Raw genomic sequence first — 24,383 nt, forward strand, 5'->3', positions numbered from 1 at the left:
AGTTGATCCTTGAGTATTCCTGGACTTTTGCACATGCCTGGAGCATGGAGTAAGTAGCTGCTCAATAATTATTTGTTGAATAAATGAATGAATGGGATTTGAGGTGACAGCTACCCATTGTGCTCTGAGATAACATGACCCCTCTTCTTTGCAGTCTGGGTTGACCATGAACAGGGTCAGAGCTCTGATGATTGTGTTGAAGTGCCTGTCATCTGAGGGGTCTGTGCATCAGTGATTGTGACCTGTTGACACTGATCTGTGATAAGAACCAGCAGGGATAGTGACTGTTAACTAGTAACCTTGCATGATTGTGATCTGAAGCGCTTGTAAACAAGTCAGCGTTGATGCAGTCCACCCCTGCTGTCAGGTGACTATGATCCTCACTCACAGCCATTTGGCTTCAGATGACCCCAGCCAGTAGCAGGCCTTGACTGTTGCCCTGAGATATGTCTATAAGGTGCAGAGATTGTTGATCTCAGCTGATAGCTGAGGTTATTGATCTGCATATTAGCTAAGGTGACAGATCTGTTGGCCCGGGCTTAGTCTCGAATGGCGCTAATATAATATGTGTAGTACTTCTTCTTTTTTTTTTTTTTTAAATATGTGTAGTACTTCTAGATTTTACGAATTTGTTTAATAAAATATCCTCCCAGGGCCTACAAATGACACAGCCCTACTCGGCCCCATGCAAACAAGGGCTAGAGACCAGGACTGTCAGGTCAATGCTCAGTAAACGGTACCTGAAAGTCAACGCATCGTTCGGGCCGCTAGGCTGCCGCCACGGCCACGACACCACCAGGGCCACGACCACGACCACCCCCACATGCCGCTTTTCATCTGGACCTCCGCCCGGCCCCCTCCCCTACGGCCCCTCGCCCCTACCGCCCCTGGTGCGCCTGCGCGGCGGTGGGGCGGTGCTTTGCTCTTTGTTGTGGGCCCCAGTTTCCCAGGACACCGCGCGGCGTTGGGGTGGGGCTATGCAGATAAGGCACTCGGGGGCGGGGCGGTTGCAGCGGCGTCGGCGGCGGCCGGGGAGGGTCAGTTGGAGGCAGGCGCTCGCTGAGGCAGGAGGAGGGCTCTGGGCCCGCTGCCTGACAGGGACTTAGCCCGCAGAGCTCGGCCCCGCGCGCGCGCGCGACCCCACACCCGCCCACTCATCCACCTACCCACTCCCTGCGCCGCCTCTTCCCACCCTGAGCAGAGCCGCCGAGGATGATAAACACCCAGGACAGGTAACGGCCCGGTTTAGGCTCCCCGCCCCCATCCTCCCCTCCTCTGCTCCAGAGGGCCTCCTCCCCACCCCCCAGCCGGTTCTCGCCCCTCCTAAGGGGCCCCATCCGGCCCCCACTGGGTCCCTTCCCTACTTCAGCCACCCCAGTCCGAGCCGCAGCCCCGCAGCTGGGCCTCCCTCCGTCCTTTAGCGCCCCTTCCTCCAGCCTGGCCCATCCCCCTCGTCCGAGCGTGCAGCCCGGTGAAGCCCCCAAAGACCGGGACCCAGTCTTCCAATCCGGTCCCCAGTTCCTTTCAGCCCCGCCGAACGGTGGCCCCTTCCCGAAACTGTGCTTTCGCTCTCATCCAGATTCCCCAAATTGTTTCCCGTCTTCCCCTAATCTTTCTTCCTGCTCGTTTAAGTCACTTAAAATTCTTCCCTTTGAATCCCTCCTCTAATTTAAACTGCACCTTCCAACCAGACGCTTCTTTTATCACTCCCCCCCACCCGCCCCAGGTCAGACTCCGTCCTTCAGTTCTCAACTGGACCCATTACCCCCACCTGTCACCCTCGCCCCCCCCAGTCAGGCCTAATAGTCTTTGCCGTGACGCTCAGTGCTCCCCTTGGTCCCTCACTCCAGCTTCATCTTTTCCCTCCCGTTCCCCCCACCCCCGGCACCCCTTTCCCAATTAGGCCCCATTTTCCCGGTCTGCCAACATCATCCTTTTTATTTCTCACTTTGGGCTTGATTCCTGTCCTCCATGATGTTCCCCCCAACGCACTTCTAAACATTCCTACCCCTTTAAACACTTTCTCTCATCTATACTCTACTCCTCCCATCTTAACTGAGCCCCATCTCTAGACTATTAGATCACAGAGTTCAGCCCACTCTGCTTCTGTTGAAGACCTACCCTCTTTCCCTGCACCTCCAGTGCTTTCAAATTAGTCCCCATACTCAGCTTACCGGGCCTTTGCAAGTGTCCTTCCTCAAAACCTGACCCCAGCTTTCCCCCATTAATTGGAGAGAAAAGCTGCACATCTTTCTGAAACTGAGCACCAGTAGTTTTCTAAACTTGCTTCATATATACTTCCTCGCTGCCCAAACTAGGCAGAATTCATGATTCAATTTTCCTCTCTCCACCTCTCCTCGTTTTCTCTGAGGCAGTCCTTGTCATGCATCTTTCCCTCCAACATATCCCATATTTCTGCCCCAAACTCTTCTGTGAAACTGTTTCCTAATTTCCTGATTCCCCATAATTTTTAACCACAGCTGCTGCTTATACATCAGAATGGCTTTTATTTAGAATTTGGGTTCTAATTCTCTTCCTCATTGTTTCCCAAGACTTGTTGCTGCTCCCTCCAAAATGAGTCTGAAGCTCATTAGTTCCCCACACCAGATCCTTTGTCTCCAGATTTGGCCTTATGGCCTCTGCCTCTCACTTGGGCCACATTGTTTTGCAAGCAGATCCATTCCCTGAAAATCCTCCTTAAATTGTGCCATGGCCTATCCAAAACTGGGTTTTGGTTCCTCTTACAAACATAGCCCTCCTAATTGCTTTTCCTCACACAGAGCTCTGAGTACCACTCAAGGTTCCTCGCAAACTTGGGCTCCCTTCTCACAAAAATGGTTTCTAACTTGCCATTTCCCATTCCTTTAACAGCACCATTCTTAAATATTCCAGCTGGGTTTTCAGCTTTTCTTGTATCTCAGCTTTTCTTATTTCTCAACCCTAGGTACACATGTGAAAAATCAATCACCTGGGCCCCCCTTCACAGATCTGGTGTAATTAGCCTAGGGTAGGGCCGGTTATTAGTATACATTTTCGAAGCTCTCTCTAATGGGCAACCAGGGTTGAGAAACACTGCCTCCCCTCCCTTCCTGCCAGAAGACCCTTCCCATCATATTCCTTTAGTGGGTGTCAGCCCTTTTTCTGCGGAAAAGGGTGTTGTCTTAGTCTTTCTCTCCCAGGAACGATCCAGAAATACCCAAAATACCTGCAACAGCCTCTTCAGTTCTCCTACCTCAAGTAACTCTGTTCTCAGCCATTAACCATTTTCTTCCCTTATTTCTTAAGACTCTTATCTAGCTCCCACACCTGTTTCTTCCTTACATGCAGAAAGAAAATTCACTCCTCATTTCCTGGTTTGTTATAGTCCTGTTTGACCCGTTAACCCCACCTCCCAAGCCCTCTTTACCTGCAGCCGTATTCTGCTGCTCTCTTTTCCTTTTCCAAGACTCTCCATGTCCATCCCCCTTTGCAGTCCCCACTTATTTCATCTTCTCTAAACCAGTCCCTCTGGAGCTGAGGAGGTGGAGGTGGCTAGATACTTGGATGGTACTGGATGCAAAAGGTGTTACTTGTGGTAAAGAAGGCTGTGTGTGCTGAGGATAGAGTGCAGGTATGAGGGGGCCATGATGAAGTGCAGGGGTGGAGGGAAGCAGAGGAACCTACAGGAAATCCCAGGGCATTGTGAGAAGGATTTTTCTTTTCTAGTCTTATGTTTTTGTCTCTGCAGTGGGGTTTGGAAAGTGGTGTGGTCTCAGCAGGCCTTCTCTGGAGTCCTCCAGACTGAACTGGTCTAGGTGCCAAGTCATTTGCAGGCCGAGCCCTGAGAGTTGAGCACTTAGGACCAACACATAAGGGTCTTTTCACCGACTGTGAGTGTGAGACCTGAATTCTAGTTCTGGCCTTGCCAGTTTGCTTACATGTGAAAAAGAGAGAGTTGGGTTCGCTTAACTATGAAGATTCCTTCCAGATTCCTAAGTGGCAAAACAGGCTTGCTTGTCTCCAGAGCCCTTGCTTTTTTTTTTTTTTTTTTTATTTCTTTCTGCTTAGTGTGTTGGTAATTTGAGGGGCTTGGCTGTATGAAAGGCAGGTGAAGGGAGGAGCCAGCTGACCTGCCAGGGCCTGGGCAGGAGCAAGGCCTGGGATCAGGCTCCTCCACTTTGGCCTGGGGGTGGGGTGGGGTGGGGTGTGCAGGGTGTCTGGTTTCTTTGAGTTATGGCAATCTTGTTTCCATAGCATGTTTCCGAGCCTCCTCTGGCCTGCACCTAACTTTCTAAAAGGAATCCTGGTAGGGCCCTAACTAAGGATTTCGATTAAGAGCCGGATGTTCTTCCCAGTCAGTGTTCTTGATGTTTTGTATCCACAGAGGGGTGAGCTGGCTGGGAGTTTAGGGCCCATTCGGTGGGGGATGGGCTTTCCAGCTTCCCTGGCTCCAGTGAAATACTCAAGAGGTGGAAGCTTGGTTTCCTGGAAGAAATAGTTGCAGAGGAGCCTGCAGTATGTTTTGAAAACAAGGGTCTTCCTTTCCAGTTTTGTTCTGATTAGTACTTGCAAAATGTCAAAATTACTAATGGTGGGGGAGGGAAGAAGACACAGTACCAGAACTTTTATTATGGTTTTTGAACAACAGGTTTAAATCCAAGTAAATCAAGCTTCATGCATTTTCTCTCCCTGGATTTGTAGGGTCAGGAAGATAGTCTCTGTCTAGGGCTTGCTTAGTACCTTGTGACAGTACAGTATGTGGAGAAGAGTTTGCTCTGGCTTGATACCCTTAATTATAATTAGTCTGTGTCTGATGGGCTTTGAGGAGAAGTATTTGGTTCCACAGGTGGTTTTCCTGGGCGAGGGGAAGCCAGGGTACAATGGCACATCATAGCTACCCTGAGCATCTTCACTGAATGGTTCCCTGGGTAATGGAATTTCTGTCTCTCCCCCTAAGAATTTGGTTTTGGTTATTCCTTATTTACTGGCACTATGGTTTGTCGTTGTGGAGTGGTAGGGAGAACAGATTTTCCTTTGATGTGCCTTCAAGGCCATCCCATAGAGAGAGACACTCCTAGCATAGTCAGGAATCCCCCCAAATTGGAGGTATGCTTCAGAAAGCTGTGTGGACTAATAATAGTAATTCCTCACTGGCAGGAAATCCAAATTTAGCCCCAGAGCAGCTTAGAAATATAAAAAAAGGGGACTGAGGAGTGGGGTAGAGGGATGTTATGTATGTATATTTCTAGGAAAAAAAAAAGTAATTCATCTCTTTTTTGAATGGGATACACAACAATACACAGTGTTGATTCAAGTTGGCGCCATGATTCGGAAGGCTGTGAAGCCTAATTGAAATCTATAGACCAGAAACGGCCAGGTAGGTGAGCAAGAATTTTGTTACTTGAAGTGAACAAAACAAGGTAGTTTCTGGTTAGCAGCAGCATAGTAAAATGCTTTGTATAAGATAAGCCTTAAGAAAATTTTCTAGGTCTTTGATATTGTATAAACAATGAAGTAATTCTGTCCTGGGAAGAGAGGCTGGAACTGGGTGATGAGCGTACTATACAAACTAGATTGAGGTACTAGAAATGAAAAATTAAGGTCCTATTTTATTTTATTTTTTAATTAATTTATTTATGGCTGTGTTGGGTCCTCGTCGCCGCATGCGGGCTCTCTCCAGTTGCAGCGAGCGAGGGCCACTCCTCACCGCGGTGCACGGGCCTCTCATTGCAGTGGCCTGTCCTGTTGTGGAGCGTGGACTACAGGCACGTGGGCCTCAGTGGTTGTGGATCGTGGGATTTAGAGCGCAGGCTCAGTAGTTGTGACGCACGGGCATAGCTGCTTTGCGGCATGTGGGATCCGCCCAGACCAGGGATCGAACCCGTGTCCCCTGCATTGGCAGGCAGACTCTCAACCACTGCGCCACCAGGGAAGTCCCAAGGTCCTATTTTAAAGCATGATCACCTAGGTATCTACCCATCTCTGATAGCATATGTGATTGTGCCTACCTTTGGCTGAAGATCTACCAATATCAGCTGTGTAACAAGATAAGCAAATCTCAGAGGCACAGATATTCTATCTAGCTGCCATCATAAGTGTGTTTCTTGTGGAAAATCAACCAAAACCCAATTTCGCTTTCAGTCTGTGATTCAGAGTGGTGATGTCATTTTATAATTTTACAATCATAATTTTATAATCGTGCTTAGCAAGTAGACACCCTTTGGCACACCAAACAGCCCTAGTGAAATGACTTATGCCTGGCATCTGACCAAGGCCCCCTTCTCATATGGAAGGGGAATTGGCAGCTGGAGATCAGCCTGTATGCTCACACTAGACTGAAGGTGGCCATTCACCTCCCACCTTTCTTCCTATTTCTTTTTAGCTAATTGCAATGGCAGCCCTGGATTGGTCCCTCTTTGCTGTGTAGGGATTAGTCATCAGAGACCTTCCTAGTCTCAGAGTAAAAGCAGCCCGTGTGAGGGAAGTCAGGGCACCCTAGAAAGTGTTCTGTGAGGGAGGGCTGAGACAGGAATGGGTCAGAAGAGGTTGAAAGAGGGGAATGAATATAGAATGCTTGGGAATGTGGTTTTTATGTCTTTTCACTTGATACCACAGGGTAGGTAATACTAAGGCCGCCTGATCCTCCTCTAACAGGTAATGGAAACCAGAGAGAAAGGGTGTAGGCTTGAATAATGAGCTCAGGCCACTTATTCAAGTGAAACATGATCAAAAGTATATCAAGGAGAATATGAATTCAAGTATTTGTTGAATGTAGCTGAATGGAAGTTAGCCACAGAATTACTTTTATATTAAATCTCTGCTCTGTGTAGCAGGCTGTACTCTGCTTTGAGCAAACTAAATATAAAAATCAAAACTGACATAAAGTCAACTGGAAGTGCTTCTTTAACAGGAGATCTTTTATTTTCTCAAGAGATTTTAGGTTACCTCCTTTAAATAGTAAGCACCTAGAGATTTAAAAATGGGATTTGAATTATAAAAATATGATTTACCAGCAACGTTCCCCAGGAATACATCTGTGGCATACGCTGCCTGTCTGTAGCCAGCGTATGAAATTATAACCTGCTAAGGACATTTCAGACAGCAGTTTCACAGAACAATTTAAATTAGAGGCAGCAGGATGTGGTAAATTGGTAGCATTCATATGTATCCTGAGGAGTGTTTCCAAGGGCATGTCTGATAGCAACTGAGAAAATAAAAGGCACTAACACGTCGGCTCTAATCTCCCATCTATCTTCCGAATTGACTTGGATGGATACCTGACACCCTCATTTCCAGCATGGTATTTTTTTTCTTCTTCTCCAGAAGCAAGGCCAGCCCAGCTGGATGTTTGAGTTCAGTCTGATAACATTTGATTCTCCTTAATCAGCCTGATCTTTTCAGCCTCCAGACTGAGCTTCTTAAATCATCCTTTGGTGGTAGAGATTAAACCATGCCTGCCCCGCAGTGGAGTGAACAGGATATGAGGGAGGAATGGAAGAAGCTGGGCATTGGAGCCAGTAGAAACATGACTGAACTGAATATGAAACCTAACCTGACTTGGATCTTGTGACAGGGAGACTTGTGTTTAAAAGCCACTTTCTCTTGTGCTTAAGTTCCTCCAGGATTCACTATTCCTATTGAGGTTGGTGGCATATTTTGCCACAATACCATTTTGAACACTAAAGCTGATACGAGAAGGCCGTTGCTGGGCAATTTTATGCCCCTGAATTACTTTAACCACCACATATGTACCCATATCCCTTCCCTTTTCATGTCAGAAATGACAGCCAGGTTTTTTTGAAAGAGAGCAATTTGCCATTCGCATAGCAAGTAACTAAAAACAGATTTATTATGATGGATGATTAAAGTAACTATTGATTGTGATCTACTGTCTACTAAGCTTATCCCAAACACCAGCTGTTTCTCTTGGGGAACTAGAACTGGATGCCAGGTTGGGGACCTGAAACACCCTTCCACCCCCCACTCTCTCACACACACGCACACGCACACAAACACACACACACTTGCTTTCTGTGCAGACTTTGTGGGGGAGGAAAGAGTTTCCAGGATCCTTGTGTGAGTGGGGAAGTAAATAATTTGGTACCGTGGGATAGACTACTTGCATTTTTATTTGAAGAAGGAGTGAGATCATGACATCAGAAATATCACGACCTCATAGATTAGTGCTGGACGCAGGGCAGGCCCTAGGGATTATTTCTAGGAAGACAAAGGGGATTCTGGATCAAAAAGAAAAAAAAACCCCACCTCATTCTGATCTTTTCAGTGGGTTGGCCCCATTGCTTCTGCTATTTGCAAGTGAAAATTAGTTCAGAATCAAGATGGTGGTTGGAATGCAGGTCAGGAGTTGAATGTAGCTCTCCCATCTAGAGACCATTGAGGAGTAGTTTCTTTGGAAGTGAGTGAGCACCAGAATTTTAGAACTGCTAGGGCCTTGGTGATCTGGTTGTTTTGTGAACCCATGCAATTCTCCTGGTATACAAGGCTACATCTCATCTATCTACCCCAGAGGTTTGCCCAGTCCTTGGGTAGCTCCACTGACCAATACAAGCAAGGCAGCTTTCTCCAGCAGCGCAGCCTTCCTGGTGCTCCTGCAGCAACCTCAACAGAGGCCTGAAGGTGGTCACTAGGGAATGGGAAGGGAACTGTCCCATGTGGGGTGTGTGTGGGTGCCTTTACTTGGGGAAACTCCCACTTTCGTTTTCCTTTTTTTCTGGCCTGGACAGTCTTATTATTCTGTCCCTTTAATTTTTTAATCTTTATTTTTGGCTGTGTTGGGTCTTCGTTGCTGCACGTGGGCTTTCTCTAGTTGCGGTGAGCGGGGGCTACTCTTCATTGCGGTGCTCGGGCTTCTCATTGCGGTGGCTTCTCTTGTGGAGCACGGACTCTAGGCGTGCAGGCTTCAGTAGTTGTGGCTCGCGGGCTCTAGAGCTCAGGCTCAGTAGTTGTGGTGCACAGGCTTAGATGCTCCGTGGCCTGTGCAATCTTCCCGGACCAGGGATCGAACCCGTGTCCCCTGCATTGGCAGGCGGATTCTTATCCACTGCGCCACCAGGAAAGCCCTTCTTTTTTTTTTTTTTTTTTTAATTTTTATTGGAGCATGGTTGCTTTACAATGTTGTGTTAATAACCTCCAGTGCACAACAAAATGAACCAGCCATACACATATCCCCTCCCTTTTGGGCTTCCCCTCCCATTTAGGTTACCAGAGTGCATTTAGGTTACCCGAGTGCATTAGGTAGAGTTCCCTGTGTTATACAGTATGTTCCCATCAGTTGTCTGTTTTATACATAGTATCAATAATGTGTATGTGTTAATCCCAGTCTCCCAGTTCCTCCCACCCCACCCCTTGGAAGGGGTTAACAGCTCATTGCCCCCAGCAGAAAATAAGTCCTGTTCTTAAGAACAGTCTGTAGTACAGTCCTCTCTCATGCTCCTTCTGCTCTAGCTGTCGGTGAGGCGAGGCCGAGTAGGGGAGATGGGATGCCCTGAGGCTTTCCAGAGGAGGCCCAAGGCGGGGCACATGGTTAATCCCCAGGTGCTGGTGCTTCTCCGGGCCCACTGACACTGCCTGGGAATTCCATCTCCAAGTGAAATTTCCAAGTGTGATTTCAGGCCCCTGGTTGAAGTCCTTGAGAGAGCAGAGGAGCTGAGCTATAGCAGTGATGGGTTTGGACTTCCTGTCTCAGGTGGAATGCTCATGTAGGTCTCTTAGTATGGAGGGTCTCAGTGGGCTGCGCCTCTGGTCACTGTACCATTGCCATATTAGGTGTGAGTTTAGTTCTGTTGTTCTGAGCCTAAGTGAAAAATCCAAATCTGGCACGCCGTGCCACGTAAAGCAAAGGACAGTGTGCAGAATGGTGCCTCTCAACATTTTACAAAGGGGAAAAAAGGTCTTGATTTATAGCATTTGCTGTTTTCTGTGGTTTAAATATTCCCCCTATGGCTGATTCAAGCTAACCAACATGCCATCACTAAATGCAACTATAGCTGGGAAGAGATGTGCACAGTTAGGTGAGCTGGCCCCAGCACCCCACTGCAGCACCCTCCCATATATGTTACCCACTGCATTCCATCTGCCCTGAGGCTGGTGTGCTGGGGCCAGGCCTTGCTGCTGAGTCATGGTGTTAAATGCAGTTTTCCTCTTTCCTTGCTTCACTTGCTCTTCGCCTATGGAGTGAGCTACATCTCAGCCTAAAGAGCCAGTAAATTGGATTCAAAGAAGGAGTGGAGTAGATTTGGAGCCCTGTTTGGTCCACCTGAAAATCCTGGTGGCCAGTAAAGGGGACACACCTGAAGGTGACAGGGAGCTCCTTTAGGAGCCTTTCACCCTCTGTGATCCATCTGATAACTGGCTTCCTTACTCAGGTCCTGGCATGTACACTTCCTCCTAGCAACCACCATGCTGGCAATATATACATGTTGAGTGTCCATTCTAATCGCATCAGGATTACCTGAACTCCCACGCCCAGGTCAGATTCCAGCAAAGAAGGGCAACCCTGTGTCTGGTGGCACACCAGGGACTAACTCAGGTGCCATCATAATACTCTGTACTATAGTGCATCTCCTCTCCGGGAGCCAAATCCCTGGATTTGATTCAGTTCTTGACCCTAGAGGGATTTGGGTAAGTGATTTCTTGTTTAGTTCCATTGTTCAGATCAGGGAGGCCATCATTGGAAAAGTGGCCTTGGGAGTTCCTCAGGGACTCCGTATGCAGCCCATGTGACTTCCTGAGGCCCATATGCCTCTCCAGCCCGAAGTGATTGTGGAGGCTTTGTGATTCTTCCACAGAGGTTGTTGAGACATTGTTAGGGTAAGGAAAGGGGCTGGTGGGGGTCTGGGCCTCTAGGCCTACTAGGCAAGCCAGCATCTGGTTCTTCCCAAGGTCTGCCGGTACCACAGAGATTTGTTTGATGTTTGACAGGGGCTCCTTTGGTCAGACCTATCCCCTTGACCCTGAGCCCTTCTGGGACTCTCTGTGCCTCTGTAGGATGGGTTCCTGCCCTTTGAGAGAGAAGTAGTTCTGAGAGCTGTAGCTGGAAGGACTGGGGCAGTTGTTGAGGGAGTACTTGTTTAGGGAGAGCCAGGGCAGGGGTGGGGCAGGATGCTGAGTTAAATCTTCAAGACTTTGTGTTTACTGTCTTACTTTATCTCTTGCAGTAGTATTTTGCCTTTGAGTAACTGTCCCCAGCTCCAGTGCTGCAGGCACATTGTTCCGGGGCCTCTGTGGTGCTCCTGATGCCCCTCACCCACTGTCGAAGATCCCCGGTGGGCGAGGGGGCGGCAGGGATCCTTCTCTCTCAGCTCTAATATATAAGGTAAGGACTGTGGGGTGGAAGGCTTGGAGCAGCGCTTCTCAGACACTGCTGAGCATCTGCTTAAGGGCAGTGATCACTCTCCTTAGTCTTCTGAGTCTTAGGCCAGGCCAGTAGGGGGACTGGGGAGGACTTTTTCAACTGAGGCTGCTGTGAGGCTTTTGGGGAGTACCAGGAGGATATCAGCACCAAGCAAACACCCTGCCATCTTCTCAGCTTAGGTCAGCACTTTAGTGCTGGTTCTGGGCCCTGAGTGGGAGGCGGAAGAAAAAGGTGGGGGAGGGGGAACAGTGAGTGGAAGAATGCTAGAGCTCTCGCCTGGTGCTGCTCCTCAGTTTTCTCTTGAGGAGTACCAAGGGCCAGGAGGAGTTTTCCCATTGGCCTCGACTCTCGGGCATTCTGACTTCTGTCCCTTACCAGTCTGGGGGGCATGGGGCAGGGCAGTGGCGGGGGTGGGTGGTAAGGAGAGGGCACCTTGCATCTCAGTCATCCATCACCCTGGCAGCATAGGGCACAGCACAGGAGCTATAGAGAACCCTGGGAGTCTGTCCCGAGAGTGATCTGGGCTGGAGCAGCTAGCCCTTTGCTGCCTTTTAATCTCCTGTGAGGCCAGAAGTGGTTTAACTTCTAAGACTGGCATTGAAGGGTAGCAGGGCAGCTGAGTCCTGGTCTCTTGAGACTGTGGCAGGGGAGACATCATGGACTCTGCAGCCACCTGGAAGCCAGCTTGGGTTGACCTGTGCTCCAGCTAAGCCCTAATGAACATCCTCATTTGTTTCTAATGTTTCTCTTTCAGAGAAGGAAGGGAAAGAACATGGTGTTGGCGGGATAAGCATGGGCTTTTAGTCAGGGAGACCTGATTTGAATCTCAACTCTCCCATTTACTCGCTGTGGTGCCTTGAGTCAGTTGCTTGATTGTTCTGGGCCCCCAGTATCTTACGTTTAAAGTGGGGATACTGATGCCTACCTCAAGTGCTTGTTGTGGTGATTGAAAAATGGGAAAGTACTTTGTACAGGACTTGGCATCTGGTGGATTCTTGGTAAATATTCCCTTCCCATCATGCTGGCTTTTAGCTGACACCAAGTGGTCTCAGTGCCCGATGGCTCCATTTAGCCAGCATGCTGCTCTACATTTTCAGCGTGCCCTCTATCCCGTGCTACCCTGAGGTTGGCCCAAGAGGACTCCTTACACCACCTAGGTTAGGGAGCCTCTGATGTGGCCAGAAGCAGTAGTGACCTGGTCCTCTGACCTGATCTCCTCCCAGGACGAGAAGCTCACTGTGACCCAGGACCTCCCTGTGAACGATGGAAAACCTCACATCGTCCACTTCCAGTATGAGGTCACCAAGGTGAAGGTCTCTTCCTGGGATGCAGTCCTGTCCAGCCAGAGCCTGTTTGTAGAAATCCCAGATGGATTATTAGCTGATGGGAGCAAAGAAGGGTAAGGAGCAAGTGCTGGGGAAGGGCAGGAAGCCTGCTCTAGAGAAGGGCGTATGCTTACTAGAGACAACAGATGGCTAGCCTTCCCCCTAGCTCTCGGCTGCCCAAGCAGATACCATTTTGTAACAGGTTAGTTTCAGCCAGTAAAACAGGCCTGTTATAATGAAAGCAGATCATTATCACATTAACCAAATTCCTGTCATTTAATCACCCCAGTGGACATCAAATTCCCCTTGAGCCATCGTATAATGGTGCAGTTCAAAGGCCAGGAGCTCAGAGATACAGTGGGATTTCACTGGATTGGGCAAGGCCCTCCAAGCACCCAGCTGTGGAAGAAACAGTCCTGAGAATGGAGTTCCCTTGAGTGGCTCCAGCCTCTTGAGCAAATCCTCTTAGGAAGTGTTAGGGCCCAAAGTCCCTCTCAGCAGCAGGTGGTCACCATTAAACTTGGCAACTTTGGAGGACCTCTGAGAAACTGGGTTCTCTTCCTAGGTCCCATACTTTCTTGTGAACGGCATTAGTTAAGTTGGTTAGTGTTAATTTCAGATGAAGAAACTTTATTCCAGGAAGAGAGAATTCAGTGACATTTTTCTTAGGGATTGTGGTTTATTTTTTTCTGAACTCAGGGCTCCTGAGGTCTTGAAATAGGAACCTTCTTCCCGAAGCTTCCGTATTTACAGTGCTGGCTGTAAGCCTCAGGAAAGCCTTGGGTGGGGTGTAGAGGGGTGAGGCTGAAGTTTAGAGGGGGCAGTGGGCCTGAGTTGTTTTCCTTGCTTCTTGCAGATTGTTAGCACTGCTAGAGTTTGCTGAAGAGAAGATGAAAGTGAACTACGTCTTCATCTGCTTCAGGAAGGGCCGGGAAGACAGAGGTGACGGGGCAGAGCAGCTTGAGACCTACTGCCCAGGCTGGGGAGGGGAAAAGGGGGCTCTTAGTAAGGTGGGGCTCCTGAGTTTGACATACAAACCCTGGGAGATCATGGGATTGAGAGTGTCCAAATTTAGGAAAGGCCTAGTGCTTACTTATTCCATCTTTGTTCTGGGTTTTCCCTTGATTTGAGCCTACCCTTGTTGTTTCTTACCAGAATCCTTTTTTACACTCTTTTCTGCAGCTCCACTCCTGAAGACCTTCAGCTTCTTGGGCTTTGAGATTGTGCGTCCAGGCCATCCCTGTGTCCCCTCTCGACCAGATGTGATGTTCATGGTTTACCCCCTGGACCAGAACTTGTCCGATGAGGACTAATGGTCATAGACGATGCTTTGCCCAAGAGCCACAGTGGGGAAAGAGGGGAAGTTAGGCAGCCCTGGGACAGAGGAGGGAGCTTCTTGCTGTCTAGGGAAGGACGCTGAGGGGCTCAGGGTGAGGGTTGCCTATTGTGCTCTCAGCGTTGACTCGTTGAAATTGTTTTCCATAAAGAACAGTATAAACATATTATTCACATGTAATCACCAATAGTAAATGAAGATGTTTATGAACTGGCATTAGAAGCTTTTTAAACTGCGCTGTGTGATGTGCTCTATCTAGCCTAGGGGAGGACATTGCCTAGAGGGGGAGGGACTGTCTGGGTCCAGGGGCAAGGCCTGGAGAGCTGGTGGACAGCACTGTCAGGCTGAGGTTCCCCTGCTGTTGGGCTTTCTTTTTTGGTTTTTAAGACCTGTGTATTTTCTTTCCTTGCTTCCTGTCACCCTGGGGACTCCGGAGTATAGGCTTTTCAGCCCCTGGGCAGTGTCCTTCAGTTGTTTTTGACACTCCACCTGGGCTTCTCTCTGTGCATTTGTGTCTGGCCTGGAGAAAGCAGGTCTGAACCCTCCTTTACAGCTTCGTGTTATTCTGGCATTTGGTTAAGCTGGCTTAATCTGTTTCATGTTATCAGTGCATTTAAAATAGGGGCATTGAAGTTCACTCCCACCACCAGGGCTTTTTTTGGGGTGCCTGGGCCTTAAAAAACACTAGCCAAACTCCAATTCTCAGATTACGGCCAGGAGTTCTCGCTCTTGGCTGCAGGCCCAAGGTATGTCCTTCCTAGGGTCACAGAGGAAGAGCAGCTCAGGGCCTGGGGGTTGCGGGAGAATCTGCTCCGAGAGACGGGACGCCTCTGCCTGGCTAAGTCTAGTGCTAACGGCGCCCCTCTCTGACAGGTTCTGAGTAGTGCCTGAGACCCTGCTCCCCAGGGCTTGGCAGTGGCACTGAGGGTGTAGAAGTGGCCTGCCCTTTTCTGTTTTCACTGAACAGCTTGTTCTAAGGGGGGAGGAAGGGGGAGAGGTCTAGACTGGGCGAGGGGGTGGGGGTGTCAGGGAGGCAAGTGTGTTGTGTTACTGTGTCAATAAACGGATTTAAAGTTGTGGTTGGTCTGTCCTTTATTCCTGTACCAGGGCCAGCTTCCTCTACTGCTGTCTTTTGAGTCTAGAGCCCAGCCCAGCAGGGGTGTGATACATGCTTCTCAGGAAAAAAGCAGCAGTGCATCAGGACAGATGAACGGCTGAGGTCTCTGGGGCCACGTTACAACGCAAAACTCGGGGTTGCTAGGAGTCTGGGACAGAATGCTGGAGCCCCCTAGAGACAGGTATGTACACAGAGCTTCATCCAGAATAGGGGCTATACATACCAGGATCCAAGCCCTTCTTAGTTTTTGTGTAGAAGGCTGGGTCCTGAAACTGGGTTTTGGCTTTCACATGGAGCTGCCTGACATTCCCATTCCTGGGGGTGTCTGAAGGAAGCGGAACACACCTTCCCTAGGAAGATAGTTTTCTCCTTTTGGAGCCCAGTGCCGTAAGGCATGGCTGCCCTTCCCCTGTACCACCAGCCTGATGGATAAGCTCTCAGTGGCATTGGAGGGGGCTAGAATCCTCTTCACCTATGTTTTGTTTTTTAATTTCTCGCCAGTATTTTTATTCCCTTTTGCTTTTCTGTTTTCCCAAATGAAGTGCTGGGCATGTTTTTCCACCTCCTACAGCTTTAGAACTGTTTACTTACTTTTGAGCTGTGGCTGTCTTTACATCCTCTGAGTCTTTGGCCTATTTTCACATTGTTCTGTGTGGAGCTTACTTGTGTTTTCACCCTGGACAAGTCATTAATCTTGGACTCTACCTAATACTCATGAAAAGGAGTTCAGCACCTCTACCCCACACGGTATTAGTAGAAAGTCTGGGGTCTGGGCCTAGGGACGTCCCCGACGGTCCAGTGGTTAGGAATCAATCCATGCTCCACTGCGGGTGGCACAGGTTCGATCTCTGGTCGGAGATCTGATCCCACATGCCATGCATTGCGGCCAAAAAAAAAAAAACCTCTGGGCCTAGAGATGATTCAACTGAAATATGAAGGGCTTTGAAGATGTCTTCCACTGAGCACATAATCCTTAGAGGTATTATAAAGTCCGTGACTGAAAAGTGGTCCTTACAGTGAGATATTTACAACAGAGGTCCACACGATTGCTGACAATGGCCAAGTTAATGTAGGCAGTTTAGGATTCTGATGTTAAATTCAAACCCAAGGAATCTATAAGGCAGGGAGGGATAAGGAACCAAGAAAAACAGTTCTCATCTGCAACGCTAGCGAGTGGACAGCAAACATGCCCGAGACTTTGCTGCCATCTGCTGGTGGCTCCTCTTTAACACAGCCAGAGTTAGAAAGGCTGAATTGGAAACCCAGGCACTCAGCTAAGATTTCTCTTTCAAAAAGAAAAAACTTCTGCTAGGGTAAGACCACTGTCAGGAAAGAAATATGGTACCCAAAATCTGCAATTAAAAAAGCAACTTAGAAGGGGAAATATTTTGGGAGTGGGAGGGTGGGGTAGGATAGGGGAGATTTGTGAAAGGCAAACTAAGTCTAAATTTAAGAACAGGGACATTAAAAACTTTATTCAATAAATACAACAAATAATAATTTAAAAATATACTTCAAGTCCAAAGCCAATTAAGAAAAGGAAGTAGAGAGATAGATAGGGGAAAAAAAGGGGGGAGGAGGAAGTCAGTCAGAGGAAAAGGAGAAAGTTCAAGAGGTGGAACAATGGTTTTGGTTGGGCTGTGTTTCCGAATGTACCACCCTTTGAAATTTGATCAAATGCTCTTGACCCATAAGCCCTTAGCCCTTGTTCTGATGGGGTAGCCACAGGAGTTCAGCGGCCAGGAATGATTCTCTGGGCTGTGGATCAGAGCAACTCTGGAGGCTGGCATCTGGGGGAGTGTTAGAGGCTAGTTTCCCACTCAGTCCTAAAAACCCTCTGATCTAACGCCCAGGCAGGTTTAAGAAGTAGTGCAAACTCTTAGGCAGAGAGCTCCCAGCTGCATAGTTTCACAGGTGAGTGTCCGAAGCCAGGGCCTCTGGGAGACAGGTCCCAGAGTACCCAGGGGTCCAAAGCCACTTTGGTGAATGGGATCTATGGGAGAAGACAGGAGAGGCCAGGGCACAGGATAAAGCTCCTGGGTAAGCCCGCGGCCAAGCTGGAAAATACTGCTGGGCAGGAAGGGGCTGCAGGGCAGGTAGTCTGGACACTGATTCAACAGCTTGCCATCAGCCAGGGAAGGTGGAGCTGAGGATGCATATGGAGCAGGACCAGGAAGATCAGGAAAGCTGAGGGAGAAAAGTGAGGAGGAAAGAGGAGGCAGCTCAGCAGCAAACTCCAGGAGAAATAACCAGCAGCCCTCACAGATTTGTGATTGTCTCTTAAAAAGATTTATTTTCTCTTCTTGCCTGAATGTACAAAGGCAAAAAGAGTACAGTTTGTATGTATATATATATATTTATATATATATATATAAAAAAACAAGGAACTTGGTAATGTACACTTTACAGAAGGGAAGAATCAGGAAGACTAAAATTAAATCCAACAGAGCAATGCCAGTGGAACAAAAGCTATGAACAGCAACACTGCCCCTCCAGCCCGGGCCTCCAGCTCGCCCCAACCTGCTCCCAATGGGGGGGCTGAGCACCAAGGCAAGCGGGTGGGCTGGGGCAGGAGGGGCTGGGGACGGGGCCTGGGAGGGGCTTGATCCCAGGAGGGGCCCATGGCAGAGGATCATCGGAAAGCTTCCTGGGATGCCCTAATAATAAAACATAACAAAGGCCCAGAATTATGGGGCCAGCTAGCTGCCCAGTTGAATCTTGGGGGCATCAGAGTAGACACTGAGATGGTGGTAGGGTACATGGGATAATAAGTGGCGTGGGTGACCTCAAAGCCCGTATACAGTAACACTCTAGCCCTTCTGTAGTCTTACCCTCCCACTCCCGAGACCAAGCCCTTCCACCCCCACCTTGGAGCCTGGAGAGAAGAGGTTCAAGAAGCATCATTTCACTTCATGGGGTGCCGTCTTAACCCTTCTGCATGACCTTGAGATGTGTGGAGAGGGTGAGGTAAGAGAAGGAAATACACATGTATACATACATGTACAGGCAGGGAAAGGGGATGAGGGGAACTGGCACAGCTTAAATGAGGAAGAAGCAGATGTGAATCCTAAAGAGCAGCTCTCCAGGCCATGGCTGTCCTACCTGGGGACAAGGCTTCTTCCCTCCAGCTTCTCTGTGGGGCCTGGAGGAGCAATGTCTGTCAAAAGAACTGGGCAGGGGTAGCTCAGAGAGAGCCTTGGCCTGGTGGTCTCGGCCCTTAGCAGCCAACACTTCCAGCCTTTGCTGGGGTAAGGTGGGTGGGAATCCTTGAGTGTCTCATCCCTATGACCAGGTCATGGGTGCCACAGGTTCCCCCTCTGTGTTCTTTCTCCCCATGGAGAGAGGTTAGGGGCGGACAGCAAACCCTTCACTCAGGACTCGTTAAGGGTCTCTATTTCATCCATCAGTGCTGCTGTTCTGTGTTACTTCAGGGAGGGAAGACTGGACCTGGCAAGGATCGGGGACCAGGAGGATCAGGCGAAGGCAGTGCCATTCTGCCACTGCTCCTTTTACCTGCTCTTCTGGGCAGCTCAGCTCCTGCCTTTCAAGGGAGACTTGGATATAAGGATCAAAGAGCCAAATGTTTTTTAAGGAAAAAAAAGAAAAAACTGTTCCCTTCTGCAGAACCCAAGGATGCCCTGCTAATACAGAAGCTCTTCTTCTCTGTTACAGAACAAAGTGGAAAGGGGCCATGCCTGCCTAACAGGAAAGAAAATGACTCCAAACCGTCTCTTCACAATATGTACAGAGCACGCTGTAAAAGCCAGCGCCAGATACAAAACACACAACAATATTTAAAAACAAACAGGAACAGAGATGGGCCTTGGCTCCACCCGACAGAGTCTGGGAGGGCAAAATCAGGCTGAAATTCAGGTGGGATGAAGGTGTCCACACTAACGACCTCCATGGGTAAAAGGGAAGTCACTGCTCAGAGCACTGCCTGCTGGGGCATCAGGAGGCAGAAGGACTGAATGGGGAAGGGAGGCTGCCTGGGGCCTGTTAAGAGGTCTAAATCAGTGGGGTTTTGGGGAGGGCTCAGAACCCAACTTGAACAAAAACAAGGACATGGAAACCTAGAGGAAAGGTCTATAGGTCAGAGGGGCTCCTCTTGGGCAAAAGACCCTAAGCCTCTCTAGAACAGGGCTCTGGGGATCTTGGAACGCAGCCTCCACTGGGCATTGTGCTTACTGTCTTTCATCTCCATGCCCCAAACTGTCAGAGCCAAGTCCCTGCTCTTAAGTGGTCATTTTTGGCACTCTGGTCACAAACACCCATCTCTAACCTAGGTTGGTGTCTGTCAGTCTTCATCTCTCTCTCAATCCGCAAGGTCAACGAAAGACAGGAGAGGAAGAAGACAAAGGGATGATACGTCAAAAACTAAGAGCTAAAGCTCCCCACACCTTGGGGCAGAAGTGACTCCAATAAAGCTACCAAATCACTGTCACTTTCCCAGTGACACAGCATAGAACCTGGACTGGGACTGCATTTCTAAGGAGAGCAGAGCAAAGTCTCTGCCTCGAAGCACAGCTCCACTGACTACACTCTGTAGCTCCAAGGGATAATGGCTTGCATGTGTTATCCCGGGGTCTAAGGAATAGATAATCTCCCATGGTCAGTAGCCCCTAAAACAAAAAAGTGTGTTACAAAAAAACACGGCTTATATTGGCACACATGGGGTTACAGGTTGAGCTACATAAAGTCTTGTAGTTGTGTACAGAGAAATTGGGCTGTATAGACTTGTGGCCCTAGATGAGGAGGATACTCAGATGGCTGCTTGGACAGGACATCTAGAAGGGCTGGGTGCTCCCAGGGCCTGCCTCCTGGCTTGCGCTCAGGTGACCTGGCAGACTCCAAAGCTCCCCATGCTGGGGGAGACTATTTTACCTGCCTGAGCCTTAAGAGCCAAGCAGTGGAAAAGAAGAGGAGAGATCAGTGTGGGGATCCCCCTGGGAAAGGCACCAAGGGGTCGGGAGGGAGGTGAGAAAAGGGCAAGGAGTGGGGGCTAAGCAGCAGCAGGGCTTAGTGGGGTTGCAGCTTCTAGTTCACAGACTCCAATTCGTGCTCCAGCTCAAGCTCTCGCCCGGAATCCCCGGGGAGCTCTGTGCTGGTGTTGGGACCCCTGGCCCTCTGCCTGACAGGCAGCCCAAGGCCATGGTGGGGCAAATGCCTTGGTCTCCCTTTCCAGGCTGGGCTCTGAGCGTTTACATGTGCTCATGTGAGATGGGAGAAGTCTTCATGTTTGAAGACCTTGTTTTCACAACTGCAGAGAAAACAGCCCCCAATTTCTTTCCTGAGATTCTAATCCCTCCATGTGCTGCCAGTTCCCAGGGCCCAAACCACTGGGGAGATGCAGGGTCTGGTGATGGTGGTAATGATGTTGAGAGGGGTATGGCTGCTGTGCTGTCTTCAGACCTTACCCAGTGCTCGGGGGTCCCTCCCTGGGGGGCTTGGTACTGCTCCGGCAGCTGACCAGGGGCTTGGGGAACAGACCAGTGACTTCTCTGGGCTGAGGCCCTGTTCCCCTGGCTGCTCCCCGTGCCTTCACCTCCACAGAGGCCACAACAGTCACTACTGTGGCCAAGAGAATAAATATTTTTGCTAAGTACCGGCTCTCCAGCTCCTGAGGAAGAGGGAGGGTCAGGGAGTCCGGGGGTCTGGTGGAGGCGAGATAACCAAGGGTCTGCCTTCAGTCATGGTGGGAACGGCAAACAGGATGATCAATGCCATTTAACTGATGTCTAAATGGCACCTCCAGCACCTCCTTGGGTGAGCCAGTCTGGGCCCGTGAAGCTGACTTTATCCGGGCACTTGGTGTTCTTTCTGCAAGGGAAACATGGACAGATAACCAGGCATTCAGCCTGCTGGTAAAAAGAACCACAGGGTGGTGCTCCAAGAAAATGAACTGCAGAGGAGGCCAGTCCTGGTCGCTAGGGAAGACGTGTTCCACAGCTCCTCTCAGAGGCAGATGGCTTCATGGGAGACTTATACAAGAGGCTTGCCCAGGGCAGGGTTCCGCCATTTCCAGACCACAGCCCACAGAGCTATCCTTCACCGTGGCTCTGCAGGGATTCTGTGATCCAGGTATCACCTATCCCTGCTCTCTAGGTGTTGCCCCAAATTAAAAAGTTACTTACCATTCTCACCTCCGGGGGGGTGGGTAGAGTGAAGGAGTGGAGCCTTGCTGGCTGGCAACAATGGCTGTAGAAGAAAGCCCTGAGTGAGAAGGAGGATGTGTTAGTGTGGCACTCCCAGACCCTCCCCTTAAGCACTCTCCCTTTTTGCCAGCTGAGTGGGTATTGGGAAGAGCTTCTCCTTAAATTCCTAGCTCCACTGAGTTCTGGGGTGCTGACAGAAGAAAATCTGATACTTGGATAGATATAGCGGCTCGGGATAGATAGTCAGGCTCTGTTTTTCAGTTGCTTGTTACTCTTTGGCTGTGGGAACACCTGCTCCTTATTCTTCTGAATATCATAGCCAATTTTCCGGAGGAGTTTGAGAATCCCCAAGCTCCAAGGGATGAAACAAATGTCATGATTTTATTGATTGTCTGCAGGAGGCTAGGACTATGGACAGATGAGACGCTCAAGGGAAAAAAAGGCGGGGGGCGGTTCTTGCCAGGGGCCCCCTGCTGTGGGCAGTGCTACTGGGATGGAGTAGAAAGGATAGGAAGTGGGGAAGTGAGGCTTACCTGCTGCATAGGGTAAGTTGTACTGTGCTGGGAGCAATGAGTACCCCAAGTGGTGGTGGTGGTGGTGTGTGGACATCAGGCGCTGAGAAGGGGAGGTTCGGGGCCGGTCAACACTCCTTTCACCCCCGCCTGCTCCCCCGACGCTGCTACAGCTGCCACCACCCCCAACCGCCCCACAGCCTCCCCGATCTCTCTCCTGAGAAGTTTTATCACTTATCTGGAAAGGAAAGCAGACACAAAAGCTCTACTGTGAGACACATACATGAAAGCAAGATGCCCAGAGCCCACATTACAACTCCTTAAAGATGCAGGTCACCTAAGAATCAAGGAGGTGCCTGGCAGAGCTATTGTCAAGTCAGCCAAACCACACTGTGGTTAGGACTTGAACTAGTCCATCTTCTCCCAGACCCTGGATCTGGCCTTATTTGTCTCTGACAACAGTCAGTGTCACTGCACTTCCCTCACCGTGGGAGACTTGCTCTTGTAATGACTGGCATGCTGCTGCAAGAGGTCCAGGGCTTTGGACTCTGAGCTGGATTTACAACTGACACTGGGGCTGGCTCGTGCCTTGTCAGCATCTTCACCCCCTGAGACCTTGCTGCCATACGGGGAGAAAGAGTAGCTGGAAGGCAGGTAGGAACCTGGGGAAGAGAAATAAAGCAGTCAAAGAAATGGGAGAGGGAGAAGAAACTCTGCTTCAGTGATCACGCCTGGTGAGGCTCAGGCTGAGATATTTTCTACCACAGTGTCTTCAGGCTGAGACTCAGTGTGTACTTCCTTTACTGAGCTCTAGAGGCAAACAGCTAAGGGATATTAGGAACGTGGCCCTCAGTTTCTGGGGAACCAACTTCCTTAGAGCCCCAATCTCAGATTCATCTTGGAGAGGTGATACAGTCATAGGATTTGAAAGATATTGGATATGGAGATGTCCTTGGGCTCAAATCCTTCCTCTACTTACCAGTTAGGTAACCCTGAACAAAATTAACAAATTAATTAGCTCAAATTAACCTGAGCTTCAGTTTCTTGACCATCAAAATGAAGATACCAATACTTATTTCACAGGATGACAGAGAAGATTAAATAAGATAATGTACATAAATCACCTAGTCCAGTGCCTGGCACAGAGCAGGTACTCATCAAATAGAACAACTGTTTTTATATAGAAGGATTGGGGTAACAGGAGAAGGGAATACTACAGGATGAGACATTCCTATCTCAGTTTGAAAAGCTTAAGTGTCCTATTTAGTATTTGCCTTATAATGTCAATATCAAGCCTATTTCAGCTGCTCTCCTATAGGGAGGTGGGAGCGCCAAGAAGTGAAAGAGTCTTCCACCCCAGAAGCATCCCACATGGCTCTTCAGGCAACAGAGATCAGTGAGTAAAGTGAGCCTTTTCTTCTAACAAGTTAAAAAACACTTTAACTCCTACCTTGTGCCTCCCTCCCCAAGAACTCATGGATGGCAGTATAAAGAGTTTATCTTTCCCAGACTGAATCTTTCTAGCTGGACTTACCCCCAGTATGACTTCAAACTGCTCTTCCCCTCACCAACTGCCTCCTGACCTTACAGCTAAACACAATTTTGCAAATGAATACATGCACTCTCCTGGGTTGAATTTTATTTGTTCCACGTTTCTCTCCTGCTACAATTAAGTTGTAAGCTCCTTGAGGGGATTGAGCTAGTCTTCCGCTATTTCTTTTGTATTCCCCACAGTGCCTGTAGCACATTGCAAAATGTAGAGAGTATGTGTTTTTGTTTGTTTTTCTGGCCATGCCCCGAGGCATGTGGGATCTTAGTTCCCTGACCAAGGATTGAACCTGTACCGGCTGGGACCACCAGGGGAGTCCCTAGAGTATGTGTTTAGAAAATCCCAGCTGAGGGAAGACGGCTCTGGTAGAGAGGGGGTTTTGCCTTTAGTTATCCATAAAAATTGACTGTAGAGTCAACCCTCTAGCTGGTGCAAGGGAGGGAGAAGTGGTCCCACAGACTGTAAGTAGGGGTCATTCAAGGAGCTCAGGATTAGTGCCCACTTCACAGAAGGCCACATTCAAATCAGAGCTGTCATCTACCTGAGCCTCCGTAAGCCTTAGAGCTGAGCCAGAAAACTCTGGATTCGAAATCGGTGCCTCATTTACCTTCCCACTGAATGGAACAGCAGCTGGAATTCGGTGCCGTACCTGGGTAGTTCTGCATCATCACGGCAGGCATACCCCGGTAGCTGGGGTGGTTGGGGTCATAGGACTGGCTGTAGGAGTAGCCGTGCATGTAGGGGATGTAGGACTGGTGCTGGGTGAGGGGAGAGGACACAGGCACGTGGACACCTGGTCGGGGCTCCTTGCTCCCGAGGCGGGATTCCTCAGACGTGGGCAGCTTGCAGTCACTACTTGTGCTTTCCTTCCCGTCCTCCTTGGGCACAGAGTCCTTACTCCGACTCCTTTCCTCCTTCAGTTTGCGGTCCCGCTCCTCCTTCCACCGCTCATCCTCTGACTTGATGTCTGAGTACTTAGCAGGATAAACATATGTCCACATCCGGGGCTCTGCTTCCTACAACAATCACAGAATGA

At 49.3% G+C, this 24,383-nt stretch overlaps 2 protein-coding genes across 9 annotated transcripts in view; one reads left to right on the forward strand and one right to left on the reverse strand.

The window, feature by feature from the left end:
- The first annotated feature begins 1,020 nt into the window (after positions 1–1,020).
- On the forward strand, positions 1,021–14,154 carry OAZ2 (ornithine decarboxylase antizyme 2). The gene is given in 6 exon segments (XM_022579763.3): positions 1,021–1,232; positions 11,157–11,232; positions 11,234–11,314; positions 12,577–12,752; positions 13,535–13,620; positions 13,861–14,154. Coding segments are annotated over 6 exon segments (570 nt in total). The 5' UTR covers positions 1,021–1,212; the 3' UTR covers positions 13,992–14,154.
- Positions 9,061–24,383, reverse strand: part of ZNF609 (zinc finger protein 609) — a 234,335-nt gene continuing 219,012 nt past the window's right edge. For 5 of the 8 annotated variants that reach the window (XM_089907122.1, XM_089907118.1, XM_089907121.1 and 2 more), the window contains 5 exons: positions 23,955–24,363; positions 22,285–22,460; positions 21,820–22,036; positions 21,266–21,344; positions 9,061–20,951 (listed from right to left, as the gene is read on the reverse strand). In XM_089907122.1, the coding sequence (XP_089763248.1) occupies positions 21,271–21,344; positions 21,820–22,036; positions 22,285–22,460; positions 23,955–24,363 (876 nt within the window). In that variant the 3' untranslated portion in view covers positions 9,061–20,951; positions 21,266–21,270. The remainder of the gene's footprint in view (positions 20,952–21,265; positions 21,345–21,819; positions 22,037–22,284; positions 22,461–23,954; positions 24,364–24,383) is intronic. The other 3 variants (XM_089907120.1, XM_022579756.2, XM_089907119.1) reach the window with 2 other exon arrangements.

Source organism: Delphinapterus leucas, chromosome 2, assembly GCF_059928025.1.
Source record: "Delphinapterus leucas isolate spDelLeu-1000000601 "Yukka" chromosome 2, BTC_Dleu_Yukka2, whole genome shotgun sequence".
Classification (NCBI taxonomy): Eukaryota; Metazoa; Chordata; class Mammalia; order Artiodactyla; family Monodontidae; genus Delphinapterus; species Delphinapterus leucas.